The 14,998-nt window shown below is 36.1% G+C and overlaps 2 protein-coding genes across 12 annotated transcripts in view; one reads left to right on the forward strand and one right to left on the reverse strand.

Moving 5' to 3' along the window:
• CASK (calcium/calmodulin dependent serine protein kinase) overlaps window positions 1-14,998 on the forward strand; it is a 354,245-nt gene that overhangs the window by 207,496 nt on the left and 131,751 nt on the right. The gene's annotated exons all lie outside the window — the stretch shown is intronic.
• On the reverse strand, window positions 5,139-11,198 carry GPR34 (G protein-coupled receptor 34). Of its 2 annotated transcripts, XM_057717516.1 has the most exons (4): window positions 11,124-11,198; window positions 10,605-10,695; window positions 7,136-7,241; window positions 5,139-6,471 (listed from the first exon to the last, which is right to left on the reverse strand). In XM_057717516.1, exon 4 carries the CDS (start codon window positions 6,390-6,392, stop codon window positions 5,256-5,258), a length of 1,137 nt encoding a protein of 378 aa, XP_057573499.1. In that variant the 5' UTR covers window positions 6,393-6,471; window positions 7,136-7,241; window positions 10,605-10,695; window positions 11,124-11,198; the 3' UTR covers window positions 5,139-5,255. The 2 variants fall into 2 exon arrangements, with proteins under 2 accessions (XP_057573499.1, XP_057573500.1); XM_057717517.1 differs by lacking the exon at window positions 7,136-7,241.

Consider the following 14,998-nt stretch of genomic DNA (forward strand, 5'->3'; position numbering starts at 1 on the left):
TTTATTTTATTAATAGGAAGTCTTTTCCCTTTCACAGATGAGTTAGTCACATATTTTTAAGTCTTTTTTTTTTTTTTTTTTTTTTAAGAGCACAGGCTCAGTAGTTGTGGTGCACAGGCTTAGTTGCTCCGCGGCATGTGGGATCTTCCTGGAGCAGGGATCGAACCCGTGTTCGCTGCATTGGCAGGCGGATTCTCAACCACTGCGCAACCTAGGAAGCCCTTTTTAACTCTTTTAATGCATTCATTATTTACATTTAACTCTTTGATCCAGTTATAATTTTTTTGATGTGATATGAGGCGAGGCTATAAGTTGACTTTTTATCTTAAATAAGCGCAGCACTATTTATTCATTTCTTCCTTCCCCAATGTTTTTTGTGATGTTTCCTTTATTTGCAGTGATTCTCTCTGAAGGAGGAAAGTGTATCAGTCACTCAGAAAACTTTTAAAAAATTCACTTAACCCCACTTTGCAAGATTCTAGCACATCTTGACTTACAGAATCTTAGGTTGCCCTCTGATTTGTTCCTGCTCCTACCCTTTTGAGAGTGATTAATTTGTCATATAATCTTCTCTTATATTGTTGAGGGTCTGTGTAGAGATGTGCATTCTGTTCCGCTGAGAAGTTTATCCTTGCATGTGCTCCGCAGTGTTATCCTTAATGAAGGATAAGAATATAGTTTAATATCTGGTAAAATAAGTTTCCATTACTATTTCAAAAGGCTAAAAAAATAATTAGCCTGTTAACATGTTTCTGCAAAATCCAGGCTGCCTGTTGAGAGAACTCTATTTCATGCTGTTTCTCTCTTATGGATAACTTTCAGTTGGGCTTTGCTTCACAGAGCTGTAATTATATTAGTTCTACGTTCATATCAGCAGGACTGAAGAATCCATTTTAAAAAGAAGTTGAAAATAAAACCTTCTGTACTAGAACAGAATTTTCTTTTTCTATTGACCTGATCTTAGAAATTCAACTGCCATCAAACCCAGCCCTGCACAGAATACTTTTCCAAAACTAACAGCAAAACTCAGCATTTAGGTCTTACTCCCGCAACTAGGCAGTTAATTTTGCCTTTGTTTGGTTTTGCATATGTGAGATGTTATTTAGAAACTTGTTCTGAAGATCTTTTGGAAGGTGAGGATATGTATATACTTCTGAATTTCCCTTTTCTGTGTGCTTCTAGAACTAAACCTTGGCTTGGGGTGGGTAGGGACAGTGTTTCCTGCTTGTGTACACTAACACTCAATAAGAAATAAAAGATTATATATAATAAATATCCTTAAATTTGGTAAGTTTAGCAAGTTTTTCTAAAAATTTAGAAGCATTCTCAGGATTCAGGTTTGTATCTCTTACTCCTGAGAAAGCTTCTAGAATTATGAGTGTATATGTGTTTCATTTAATGTTCCGTAAAACTACTACTAGTAATAATAATAATGTACTTTAACCATTCAAACTGTATGTTTACAATAGAGACATGTAGGGATATTAAATGTTTACCAACAATATAAAAAAATTTAATTTTGAGAACATGAGAGAATCAATATTGTCATATTTTTTAATTATACAAACAGAAATACTAAATTTCAGTTTGGTATTTGTTACATTGTCAGAGAGAAGTAATTATAAAATTTATTACTTTTTTCTGAGCCTCTGGTTTTTCTGCAGATTTCTATTTTTATTCTCTAATGTTTCTTGTTTTTTAAATATAATTCTGCTTTGACCTACTATTTTTTTTTAATTTATTTATTTATTTATTGGCTGCGTTGGATCTTTGTTGCTGCACACGGGCTTTCTGTAGTTATGGAGAGCAGGGGCTACTCTTCCTTGCAGTGCTTGGGCTTGTCATTACGGTAGCTTCTTTTGTTGCGGAGCATGGGCTCTAGGCATGCGGGCTTCAGTAGTTGTGGCATGTGGGCTCAATAGTTGTGGCTCACAGGCGCTAGAGCACAGGCTCGGTAGTTGTGGCACACGGGCTTAGTTGCTCTGTGGTATGTGGGATCTTCCCAGGCCAGGGCTCAAATCTGTGTCCCCTGCATTGGCAGGCGGATTCTTAACCACTGTGCCACCAGAGAAGCCCCTGACCTATCATTTATTCTACCATTTGTGTGCACTTATTGAAATACAGCTAACTGAGCACTAATTGTATACAAGCCAAATCTCATTAAAATAAATTCAGCCATAAGGAAATTCTTCATACTCTTTCATATTGATTTCCCAGTCAGTGGCCTATCTGAAATTTGAAGAAGTATTCTGACTAAAAAAAATTCTCATACTCTGTGACAGAAACTTATCCTTGGAGTTTGTCATAACAGCATTCTGATTCTGTGTATAATCAAAAAACTGGACAATACTGGCCAAACTTTTGAGAATGGTTGCCTTAATAACATCTCCTGATTACAATTTCATGATGTTCTCTGCAGTTATATCTAGATACAGGATTCCTTTCAAAATATTACTTCTCATTGACAGTGTAACCAAAAGTTCTGATGGAGATGTAAAATAAGATTAATGTTGTTTTCATGCCTGCTAGAACAACATCCAGAGTAATTTTTACTTCTAAGTCTTATTATTTAAGAAATATATTTTGTGAGGCTATAGCTGTCATAGATAGTGATTCCTCTGATGGATCTGGGCAAAGTAAATGGAAAACCTTCTGGAAAGGAGTTATTCTAGATGCCATGAGGAACATTCATGATTCATGGGAAGAAGTCAAAATATCAACATTAACACGAGTTTGGAAGAAGTTGATTCCAGCCCTCATAGATGACTTTGAGGGATTCAAGGCTCAGTGGAGGAAGGAACTGCAGATGTGGTGGAAATAGCAAGAGAACTGGAATTAGAAGTGGAGCCTGAAGATGTGACTGAACTGCTGCAATCTCACGATAAAGCTTAAACGGTTGGGGAGTTGCTGCTTATATATGAACAAAGAAAGTGGTTTCTTGAGATGGAAGCCACTCCTGATGATGACTAGGAAAAAAACGAAATAACCTACTTTTTCAGTTCTGTTAAGCACCCCTTCCCTCCCTCCTTCCCTGTCTCATTAATCCATCCATTCATTCACTCATTCACTCAGCCATTCAACAAATATGTATTGATCTTCTCTGTGCCAGGCAATGTAGTTATGCTCTGGGGAGTCAGTGATGAATAAGGGCCCTTTTGGAACCCTCCTACACTGTTGGTGGGAATGTAAATTGGTGCAGCTACTATGGCAGAACAGTATGGAGGTTCCTCAAAAAACTATAAATAGAGTTGCCATATGATCTGGCAATCCCACTTCTGGGCATATATCCAGAGAAAACTCTAATTCAAAAAGATACATACACCCATGTGTTCATAGCAGCACTATTCACAATAGCCAAGACATGGAAGCAGCCTAAGGGTCCATTGGCAGATGTATGAATACAGAAGATGTGGTACACACACACACACACATACACACACACACTGGAATACGACTCAGCCATAAAAAAGAATTTAAAAATGCTATTTACAGCAACAAGGATGGACCTAGAAATTATCATACTAAGGGAAGTAAGTCAGAAAGAGAAAGACAAATGTCATATAATATCATTTGCATGTGGAATCTAAAATGTGACACAAATGAATTTACCTACAAAATAGAAACAGACTGACAGATATAGAGAAAAGACTTGTGGTTGCCAAGGGGGTTGCCCTTGGGATGAGGGAGGGCTGGATTGGGGGTTTGGGATTAGCAGATACAAACTAGTATATATAGAATAGATAAACAACAAGGTTCTACTGTATAGCACAGGGAACCATATTCAATATCCTGTGGTAAACCATAATGGAAAAGAATATGAAAAAGAATGTGTGTGTGTGTGTGTGTATCTGAATCACTTTGCTGTACAGCAGAAATTAACACAACATTGTAAATCAACTGTACTTCAATAAAATAAAATTTTTAAAAAAGAATATGAATAAGGGTCCTTTCTCTTAGAGTTTTCTGTCTAGTTATTTTTGAACATAAATCTCAGAATTTCAGAATTTGCTCCTTTTAATTCTAATCTACAGGTTTTCTTTATTGTTATGAAATACTTCAAACACTCAGATACCAAAAATAACATAACAAATAGCCATGTATTACCACACAGGTTCAACAGGCATGATTAATATTTTGCCATGTTTGCTTCAAATCCCTCCAGATGTAACCATTAACATTAAATTGGTGTATGTTTGTGTACATACCACATATGTCATATTTTTATTGCATGTGTATAGATCTGTAAAGAATATAGTATTGTTTTATGTGGTTTTGTATTTTACATAAATGATTTCATATGGTAAATACCTTTCTGCAGTTGTTTGTTTTTTATTCAACATTATTTTTGAGAATTCTCCATATTGGTGCATGCAGATGTAGTTTATTTCTCCATTCTTTTGCTGGTGCATACTCATACTTAGGTTATTTCCATTTGTTTAGTGTTGTGAGCAGTAGGTCACTAAGCATCTTTATAAATGTTTTCTTGTACACATATTTGAATGGTTCTGTAAGTGGACTTGCTGGATCATAGGGTGCACACATCTTCAATGTTACTTCATCAAAGTGTGTGGTCCAAGATGGCTGAATCGTTTATAAATCTGTTTTAAGTAAGGTGCAATCTTAAGTCCTGTTTTGAGGCTATTGGGTTTTAGCTCATCTATTATTTGATTTTTACTGTACAGCATTTAAATTCTTTCCATTTTATCTGAGCAGTGATAGATAGTGGGTGATTTCATTTTTATTAGAATTTTATTAATTATTTCATCTGTTAATAGAAGCTTAGGCATAAACGAATACAGTGGCAAATTATACAAGCTTTTTAAATGACAATGAATATATATTTTCTGACATTTTAAGTCTGTCTTCAAATCAGTTAACTTTTAAGCACACTTTAAATTAGTATTAGGTACTTGATTTTGAATAACTACTTTACTGACTTGAGAAACTATAACATTTTCTTTAATTATTCTGTGGTTAAAACCATAAATTTCATTTAATTTTATAGTGTATGTTAACAATATTAGCCTAACAATATATTTTTTAAAGATTTTATATACAGATTTAAAATCTAGTGATGAGGCTAAGCTTGCACTTGAAATATTTTACAATTAAGCAAATGAAATATCACAAATGAGCAGAGAACTTCGGGAGAATCTGAGCTCTGTAAATGATAGAGCTTTGTTTCATAATTTTTTGTTCTCCAAGGAATTAGGCTGTACTGTATCATTCTTTTTAATATGTTTAACGTAAGTGCTTTAAAAAGTAGGCTGAATTTTAGCTGCAGCAGATGTATCATGCAGGGAGTATCCTGGTTTAAATTCTGAAGTGCTTTCACTCCTGCTTGCTTCCCCTTGAAATCGTCTAGAAAGAAGTTGGCACATTATTTTGCGAATGTTACTGGACATCAGGAAATACATGACTGGATCTAAACAGCTATTAAAAGATGAGAAAACCAGCATGATCTCATTGGTTTTGTGAACGATTTCCTTCCAATAGCAAGGCGACATATTTAGCTGTGAAGAAATATAGACAAATCGGAAGGCATGATAGGGAACAAAACATACAGTAAAAATGATAAGTACAATAAAAGAATTCCGGGCTGTAGTGGCATATTTACCAGAATTAGGAAATTTTGACCTCCTTTTAGAAATCCTCAGTAGATTCTTGCCAATCTTAATATACGAGAGGATTATTAGTAAGAGAATAAGCCAGAACATTACCACAAGAATGATGTTAAAAATTGCTTCTCCTTTTGCATTATGCTTATCTCTATAATGGAAACACATTGTGGAATTATGACCTCCGTTCCTAAGGGTTGAAATAATCATAATTAAAAATCCAGCAAAAGCAATTATCCATACTGTACAGCACACATAAATACTCTGTCTGGTTGTTATTGCCTTCCGTTGTTGTATAGACCGATTAATTTTTATGTAGCGATCCAAACTGATGAAACCTAGCAAAATAATGCTAATGTACATGTTCATATAAAATAGTGTCCCCACAACCTTGCAAAGAATCACACCCAGTGTCCACTTGTTTTGGTTAATGTGATACATTATTCGGAAAGGGAGGCAGAAAATAAGTAAGAGGTCTGCGATGGCTACATTGAGTAGGTAAATCTGAATGGAATTTCTTTTGTGGTGGATACCCAGAAATACATAGAGGGCAATTATGTTTCCAACCAGACCCATGACGAAAATAACGGAGTAGAATGTTGTTAACACACTAGAGAGTAATTTTTCATCTATGAAACAGACAGTAGAATTTGATGCTCCTGAGAAGTTGTGTGGCAGTGGGACGCTGTGATTAGTTGTAAAGTACACTCCCTGGGAGGAGCAAGGCCAGCTGCTGACTGAAGCTGTCATCATTGTTGCCGTCTGACTTCTCATTGTCTTCTCTAGGGATCAAAAAGTGAAGGTGCTAAGTGACATGTTCCTTGAGTGTAGATTTTATGTCTTCAGATTTTTCCTACAACAGAATGCCAAACATTAAGTCATTTGTTATTTTAATAACAATTACTTTAGCTCAGAGCACAAATAGTAAATGATTCATTTTCAGACATTGTGAGAAACATTCCTTTTATCCTACTTTGGACCACTTGGTCCATATATGTAGCAGCATTATGGTATCACAAAACAAGCAGCACATAGAGTAGAATCTTTTGGAATGTCCTGCTCTGACCTTTTCTATGTTGTGGTAAATGTTCAAGATTTGTTTCATTTATTATATTAAGATAAATAACTGAACTATGGAATTATCTTTTCTTAGGGAAGTTGTTATGGGAATAGAGATGGTGAAATGAGAGGTAAAATGACAGCTTATATTTTTTCAAGATAAGTGTCAGTTTCCCTAAAGGTAGTTACAGCCATGAGTGAGCTGGGCTCACTGCTGGCGCCTATCCAGCTTCCTGCCTTGACTCTTTCCCTCATAGGTGGCATTCATTCATTTTGACACGTGTTGCCACATGGTGTGTGTCAGATAAACTGTGGCAGTCTCTCATTCCATGGCGGGAATAGAGGAAAGGGTCCTAAACTTCTTCCTGTTCAACCTAACACCAAGTTGAGGGTATTAAAATCACTTGCCTACAGGGGCATGCAATTAATGTAACAGACCAATAGAGCACAGCACTTGCCTCATTAGGCAGACTCTTAACACTGCACAGGAGAGCAAAGTAGCCAAACAAAATGAAGTCAGGTGGTGACGGCCGCCAGTTAGTCACCTTGGAGAGTCTCTTTGACCTAGAAGCATAGAACATAGAGTGATAATGTAGATGGGAAAGAGGATGTGCAATCCAAGATTTTGAAAGGAAGCTGAAATATTCCGTGGACTAGGTCATTTGAGACTGGGTAGAATAGTGTGTGAATTCCACTTGTTTGTGGCAGCAGAGAATGTTAGCGATGCTGTTTGTTACTGGCTCTTTGCTGGGCATTGACTGCTGTGAAGAGCTCAGTCTGAGAGGCCATCATGAAGATGTGAGGAAGAGGATTCCAGGGGGTCTCATCACATTCCTTTCTTAGAGTGACTGCCCTATTTCTTTACAGAAGCTTCTTAGTAGGTGTCATAAAGACATTCGGGGCAAGGTTATCAAAATCAGACCTAATGAACTCTGTGACCTTTGGCCAATAACTTAATCTGTTCTAAGCCTTAGTTTTTTGTTTGTAGAAATGGAAAAAATGCATTCTACAAACAACAAAATTGTTCTTTACCCTGGCATGTAACAGGTGTTCAATGACAGTTAGCTTTAGGGGGAAAAAAAACCCACCTCTTGATTAATTTTGTTTTAGTGATTATCTCCCACTTGGCTAAGGACTGCTTGGCAAACGAAGGTGAACATGACAGAGACCCTGCTCTCAGTAAATATTTTTGTAGGAGTGTACATTCAAACTTCGAATGCTATAAAGTAAAATGGATTTGACTTACCATAATTAATTTCCTGATTTGACATTATACACAGAGAAAAACATTTTGAAGAACTTAGCCTTTCTTAAAACTACCTATAATTTTATCAAGAAGAAACCATTTTAGTAGAGTGTGAAATTTCAGTTTAAAATTTTGTAAAGGGGGGAGATTGAATCCCCAGAAGAGGAACTGACTGGTGAAGAGGAAGTTATGTAATCCCTGTCTCCAGAGTTCAGGACAAGGGAGGGAGGGAGGCAAGAGGACTGAGTCTAGTCTGTCGTGTGTCTCAACTGCAAGAAGACAGATTTCAAAAAGTTTATAGAAACTTACAAGCATGTTTCTGGTGACCTGCAGTTCTAAAAAGGAAAGGGTGATCTAGGAAGAATGGCAGGCTGCCAAAAATGGAGCTAATAATGCAAAGTAGATTATCAGGAAGAGGATAAGGGCCCCTGTAGAGGGACTTGTGTTGTGTGGTCACATAGCGAGCTGGCTGAGGCTCAGGTAGAAACATCTCATAGCCACTGATGCAAGTGAGCTGAGGCGTGACAGGTGACACGATTTTGAGAGCTCAGACAGCTGAAATGACTTTAAAAACTGTAGAGTTTTTTTTCTTCCCCATTGCGATATTTTAAACTCCATTAGGGTTAGGAAACAAGTCTGTTTTGTTTGCCTCTGTGTACCAAGTGGTTAGCACAATAAATGCTGTTGAGTGAAAGAGGGAATTTAGTAGAACAGTATGTAAAGTCCTCCATGTGGATATTAAAATCAACTGTTCAAGTACAGGAAGGGCTTTAGCTACATTAACAGAAGCACAATTGCAATTGACTGCAGTTGCCATATCTGTAGTGTGATGTGGCTGCAACAGAAACTAACCCGTCTTTGGTTGACTTCATACCTATGGAGTGTCTTAAATGAAGATTGTCACTACTAATCCGGTTCCGTCCTAAACTGGTAGGGTTCCACCTGGAATACAGTATTTCATCCTCAGTAGCTCACTTAGAAAAGGCCACAGAGCCAGTGAGGGGGAAGAGGCCAAATCATGTCAGAGGAGCAATTGGAAGGAAACAGGCACCTGGAGATGTGAACACTTTGAAGGCCATGGAGAAAAGGATTTCACCTTGTGATGTATATCTTCCGAAAGCAGAACAAGGACCAGTGAGTAAAAATGCAGAGACAGATGTTACCTCCTTTTAAGGAAATGCTTTTTTAGAATGAAACAACCTATCTTGGGAGACAATAAGGATCTTACCACCAGAGATTTTTTGAGACTACCACGATTGGGTATTTTGTAGAAGAGACTCTCAGTGGCTCTCAATTCTGGCTGCATATTAGAATCCTCTTGACGGCTTTTTAAAGATACCTATGCCTGACTCCATCCCCAGATCTCCTGATTTAATTGGTCTGGAATGGGTTCCAGGCAGTGGTTTCCCTTAAAATCTCCTCAGGGGATTCTAATGTGCAGTCAGAATTGAACCCTTGAGCTAGATGACTGAACCAGTAACTAATATTTATTTAGCATTTGCTGTGTACCAGGCAGTGTGTTAAGCACATTTATGCTATTTCATTTACATAATCCTTACAATTACTTTGTGAGGTAGGTATTAATGAAAGATAAAGATGTTATGATCGTTACCCATGACCACACAGCTCTTAAATGTCTGTACCCAAGTTGAAATTCAGATCCATCTAGCTTTTAGAGCCCGTGATCCTTTTCACCAAACCTCACTCCTCCTAATCACATATAATCAGCATTTTCTTTATTAATGATGACTTCTGTCGTCGGTATTTTGACATGATTCCTTTAACATTATCCACATTAGCGATTTTAAGATATTTGGAAAAGGTACTAAGCATTTTATTTGCTGTGTCCATTATAGTAAGTAAATAAGTCCAGAGTTTACAGAATCACAAATCATTCATCAGAATGTTCAGCATATTCCTCAGAGCATATCTTTTCAAACTCATTTCTAGGCCTGATAGTCATAGTCAAGATGTTTCTAGAAAGCCATTAGTGCAGAGCACATAGCATGAAACCATTTGCCTCAACTCTAATCTGCAAATAAAATAAATAAATAATAGTAGCACAAGATCACCAATAAGCCTTTCTGGTTTTGCTTTATTTTCAAGCTCAAAGAGAACAGTGTATTTGTTTAAATAGGAGAGTAGCCATCATTTAGAACACTGTATTGAATGCTTAGTGTTCAGTCATTTATTAACAAATGAGCAGATTAGATTCCATTTTGAACTTAATGGCTGATTTCTGCCTCCTTTACAATGTGTTAATCACTCGCTGTTCCTAAGGCCATTTACTGTACTGCTGTTTTAAAAGCTACTTACTTGATTTGTTAAGAATGGCCAGTGAAGGTAAGAAACAAACCACTGCATTCACATAGTGGACAAGTTTGCCTGTGGACATTAGTGGTGACTTGTGCGAAGTGGTCCCAGTGGTTTTCTGATACTAGATGGTTAATGGTTTTTAATGTTGTTACTTGACAAATCCTAAAGTTCGCAACCCTGTATTAGTGCTGTATTGTACCCACCAGCACCAGCCTCCCCTTGCCTGTAATTTTCAACTGGCCCCTACAGGAGCTTCTGTACTGGAGCTCAGGACCCAACAGATTCCATTATGGCCTCCAATGAGCAAAAGCTTTTTAAATGCAGTTTGGGCATGTTTGTGAAAATACGTATGTTAAAATACATACCTATTTGACAACGGTAGCAACCTTTTACATTTGTAGTTTGACTTGATAATCACTGAATCATTCAGGCCATGCTTTAAAATTGCACTAATTTCTGCATACAAAGTGAAAATTGAAAGCATGTTACTTTGGAAAGAATACAATTAGTAGTACATTAGGTTTTGTTATCAATTTAACTGTGGCTAAAACGTTTTTTAAAATTAGGTGAATTCACTAAAGTGTATTTTGCTTTTTCTTTTATCTAATATTCACCGTATTAACTTCTGAAACATGAAACAAAATTTAATTGGTCCGATAATAAAATAGAAACCATATAGTAAAGAAAATACTGTCATTGAAAATAGGGAGTCAACATAACTTAATAAAGTTAATGTTATAGATCACTTATAATACACTGGAAATAAAATTTGTTGCATATGAAAATAACTTTTAATTGATTCAAGTAGATCTGCAAGTCTTTGTGGCAGTATACAAAATACAGTGTAAACAATGTGACGATATGGATAGTATGAGCATAAATACCTCATGTCCTAAAGTACTTCAAGTAACTTAGAAGACACAGCCTCATTTTAAGTCAAGTCAAAGCAGAGGTATCATTCAAGCAGTTTACTCAGGTTTCTAGAAGCAAAGTGTTGCTAGTCACCATGAAGCAGGTTGCATTTATATCACTCAGATAATCAAAATGTAACTTTAAAAGGGGATCATTTATGCATTTGAAATCAAGGCATACTCACAGTTCAGGCTCTCTTGAAGTAAAAGGAGTTGAACCCCAAGCTTCCCTAGACACAGAGACACTTTTTGGTGTGTCAGCTGGGTTCCTCCATCCGGTTGTGGTGCAATTGGTCAGGGTTGTCTTTTTTTTAAATATTTGCATGTGGTAATAGGTGTGTTTTTTCTCTTTTCTTTCTTTTTCCAATATGACAACCCTTAGACTCCTTGTAAAAATATTCAAAAGCCCTACCACTGTGCAACAACTTTATCTTTAAGCTCAATCAACACTTAACTTTAGGAAATTATTTGCATCTTTTATATGAATACCTTCCATTTTTGACAACTGTGAAAAGTTTTCCCTCCTCCCCCCCAATAAAGAAGTTTATAAAATCTAAGCAGAAATATGCATTTTCTGTTTTTCCTAGCTAATGATACATAATATGTTATATGTACTTTTAAAGCACAAGCATTTAATTTCCCTTTTTTCTAGATTCATTTTAGAAACTAACAATCACATAAAATTGCATTCCTGTATTGCAGTATAGTAACATGAGTAATGAATCATTTTATTATTTAATTTTTTAAAGTTTTATTTGATCTGTACATTATTTTAGTATATTTTCATATATTCCCTTAAGACCTTGGATTTATTTTCTAAAAGAATCTTATAATTTATTAGGACTAGATGAAGTTTGTGATAGTATTCTCTCCTTGGACTAGATGAAATTTGTGATAGTATTCTCTCCTTTTTAGCACCATAATAAACTCTCCCAAGGAAATTGAAATATCTCCTATGTTTTAAAGAAAATAATGAAGTAATTCTGCAGCGGGTTTTTTTGGTCCTAGTCCAATATTTAACCACTATCTGTCCATCCATGTAACTGCTGGCCCTGCAGTTTAATGTTATTTCCCCTTTTTGTTGTCATCTGAAGTGAAGAAAAGTTAGTTATTATCTTCCCCATAATTGTTACCCTGCAGCTTTGTTTACGCTAAATAATATTTAACTCATTGGGCTTTATCTAGCATTCCAATTATCTCTGGGTACATACATTCTTCTAAACATCATATTCTCCAGAGCTTTTAGTTTGTTATAAATATGACACATGGGAGAAAATATTTTTAAATTGCTAGAATAAAAATATTTTGTAGCTTTTACTGCACCCTAGAACTTCTGAGAAGGAAGATGATTACTGTATTGGTGTGGGAGGAATTTCGTGTGTGTTGTAAAAAAAAAAAAGCACATAACATTAAATTAACCATCTTAACTATTTTCAAATGTACAGTTCAGTAGTGCTAAGTATATTTATATTGCGCAAATTTACTTAATTGTTATATTTATACTTTTTATAAAGTATATTTATATTCATTAGTGTTAAATATACTTATTGTTGTGTTTATATCTAGAAATTATTTACCTTGCAAAACTGAGACTCTGTGTCCACTAAACATTATTCTCCTCTCCCTCTTCCCCTACCCTTGGCAACTGCCTTTCTACTTTCTATGATTTTGACTACTCTAGGTAATTCATTTGAATCAAATCATACAGTATTTGTCCTTTTATGGCTGGCTTGTTTTGTTTAGCATAATATCCTCGAGGTTCACCCATGTTGTACCATGTGACAGGGTTTCCTGCTTTTTAAAGCTACATAGTATTTCATTGTATGTATGTACCACATTTTCTTTATCCAGTCATCTGTCAGTGGACATTTGGGTTGCTTCCACCTCTTGACTATTGTGAATAATGCTGCATTAAACACCGGTGTGCAAATATCTTTTGGGGATCCTGGCAGGATTTTTTTTTAATGACTAAATAGTATTTTATCTAGTATATGTTCTATTTCATAAAAATCTAATATGAAATTTTTTATCATGCTAGCTATTTTTCCACACCTAAGCCATCCCTTTTCAAAACACTAATTCTGTTTTAATCTTCAGTTTCCTGATGACCCTACTGTGACGAGATTTGAATATAAGCTTTTCTTAGTTCTTCCTTTATATGAGCTTTTTCCTGTTCATTCTGAACTTTCTGCTTTTTGTCTTGGTGTTCTTAGCTTATTCCCATACATCCTCTTCTGCTCACCCTTCCCCTTCCTCGAACTTTGTTGATATGTTAGCTTTCTATTTATACAAAAAATAGAAGTAGAAAAGAAAGAAACGGATATGCTTGTGTGGTGCCATCCCTTAATGATATCACCGCCCTCTCTCTGTCTAAATCCCAACCCTGGTTAAATTCAGCTCACCACCCACTCCAGGCCTGATCCCCACCAGCTAAAATGAGGACTGTTGGATACAGACACAGAATAGTGCTGATTGGTCTTGCTTCAAACTCATGACCACAAACCTCAAGTGGGCCCCTGTGCTGCCAACAACCCCGCTATATTTCCTTAGTCTGATAGTTCTCAAAGCATGGCTCCTAGACCAGTAGCATCAACATCACTCAGGACCTTGTTAGAGATGCACATCCTTAATTAAGCTCATCCCAGACCTTATGAGTCAGGAACTCTGGGGATGTAGGCCAGCAAGTCTGTGATTATGATACTAAATTTTGAGAACCACTGTCAGTTCATTTTCATATTCTTTGAACACACTTTTTCACACCTTCACTCCTCTGCCAACAACCCCCTCTCCTTCCTCATTCCCACCTGCTGATCACTTTTTATTTCAAGTAAATAGAAAATAGAAGCGCTCAGAACAGAACTTCCTCATCTTCTTACATCCACATCTGCCTGCATCTACAGGTGCCCCTGTATCCTGCCTTCTTCGCTGTCACTGGGACCAACCCCCTTCCCACTTACATATTACATCTGATCCCCTTTCTCTTCTGGGGTTGTTTTTTCCTTTCTACAGGATCTTTCCCATCAGCCCGCAAATGTCTCTCTTTAAAAAACAAAACAAAACAAAACAAAACAACTTCTCTGAAGATGTCTGGGTAATGCTGTGGAATTATTTAACGCATGTGTTGTTTTGTGAGTGTATGTATTGTCTCATTTTCAAAATAAACAAAACAGTGGAAGGATAAACCAAAAACTAATACAAATAGTTGCCAATGAGGAGGGAGAGATTGGGTGTGAGGAGAAGGGACAAAAGCTAGGCCTCTCTGAAAGATGTTTGTTTATTTATGGTTTTGCCTTTGGAACTTTGCGTACGTGTTATGTATAATTAAAACACCGAATTAAGTCAAAATCTAATTAAAACAAATTGACCTCACTATGTAACAAATTGAAAGTATAACCACAAGGAGAATTCTTTTAAGTGACTTTAAAATAGGGTGGGTTGTTTTGTTTTTGTTTTACATAATTTTAGATTTACAGAGAAGTTATTGTACAAGAAAAGAACAAGGAATTCCAGACACCTTTCACGCAGATTTCCCATATGTTAAAGTTTTACCTTTTGTAATTAATAAGTATCCTATGGGGAGCTACTTTGAGATTATACAAACATCCTGTCACTCTTCAAACTTTCACCCACTAGTTAGAACCCTTTGCTGGTTCTTACTGGAATCAATTATTATGAAGATAACTGCCAAATGGTGATTTTCTAATGCCAGAATTTCTTCTACATTAATTAATTGATTTTCTACTTAAGGGAAAGCTTTTCCTTCTCCCCATTCATTTACTTATTCATTTACATCAGCATAGATTCATGAATTCTTACTTTGTTGAATAGTAAAACACTATTTTGACTGA

The sequence above is a fragment of the Hippopotamus amphibius genome, chromosome X (genome assembly GCF_030028045.1).
Source record: "Hippopotamus amphibius kiboko isolate mHipAmp2 chromosome X, mHipAmp2.hap2, whole genome shotgun sequence".
Taxonomy (NCBI): domain Eukaryota; kingdom Metazoa; phylum Chordata; class Mammalia; order Artiodactyla; family Hippopotamidae; genus Hippopotamus; species Hippopotamus amphibius.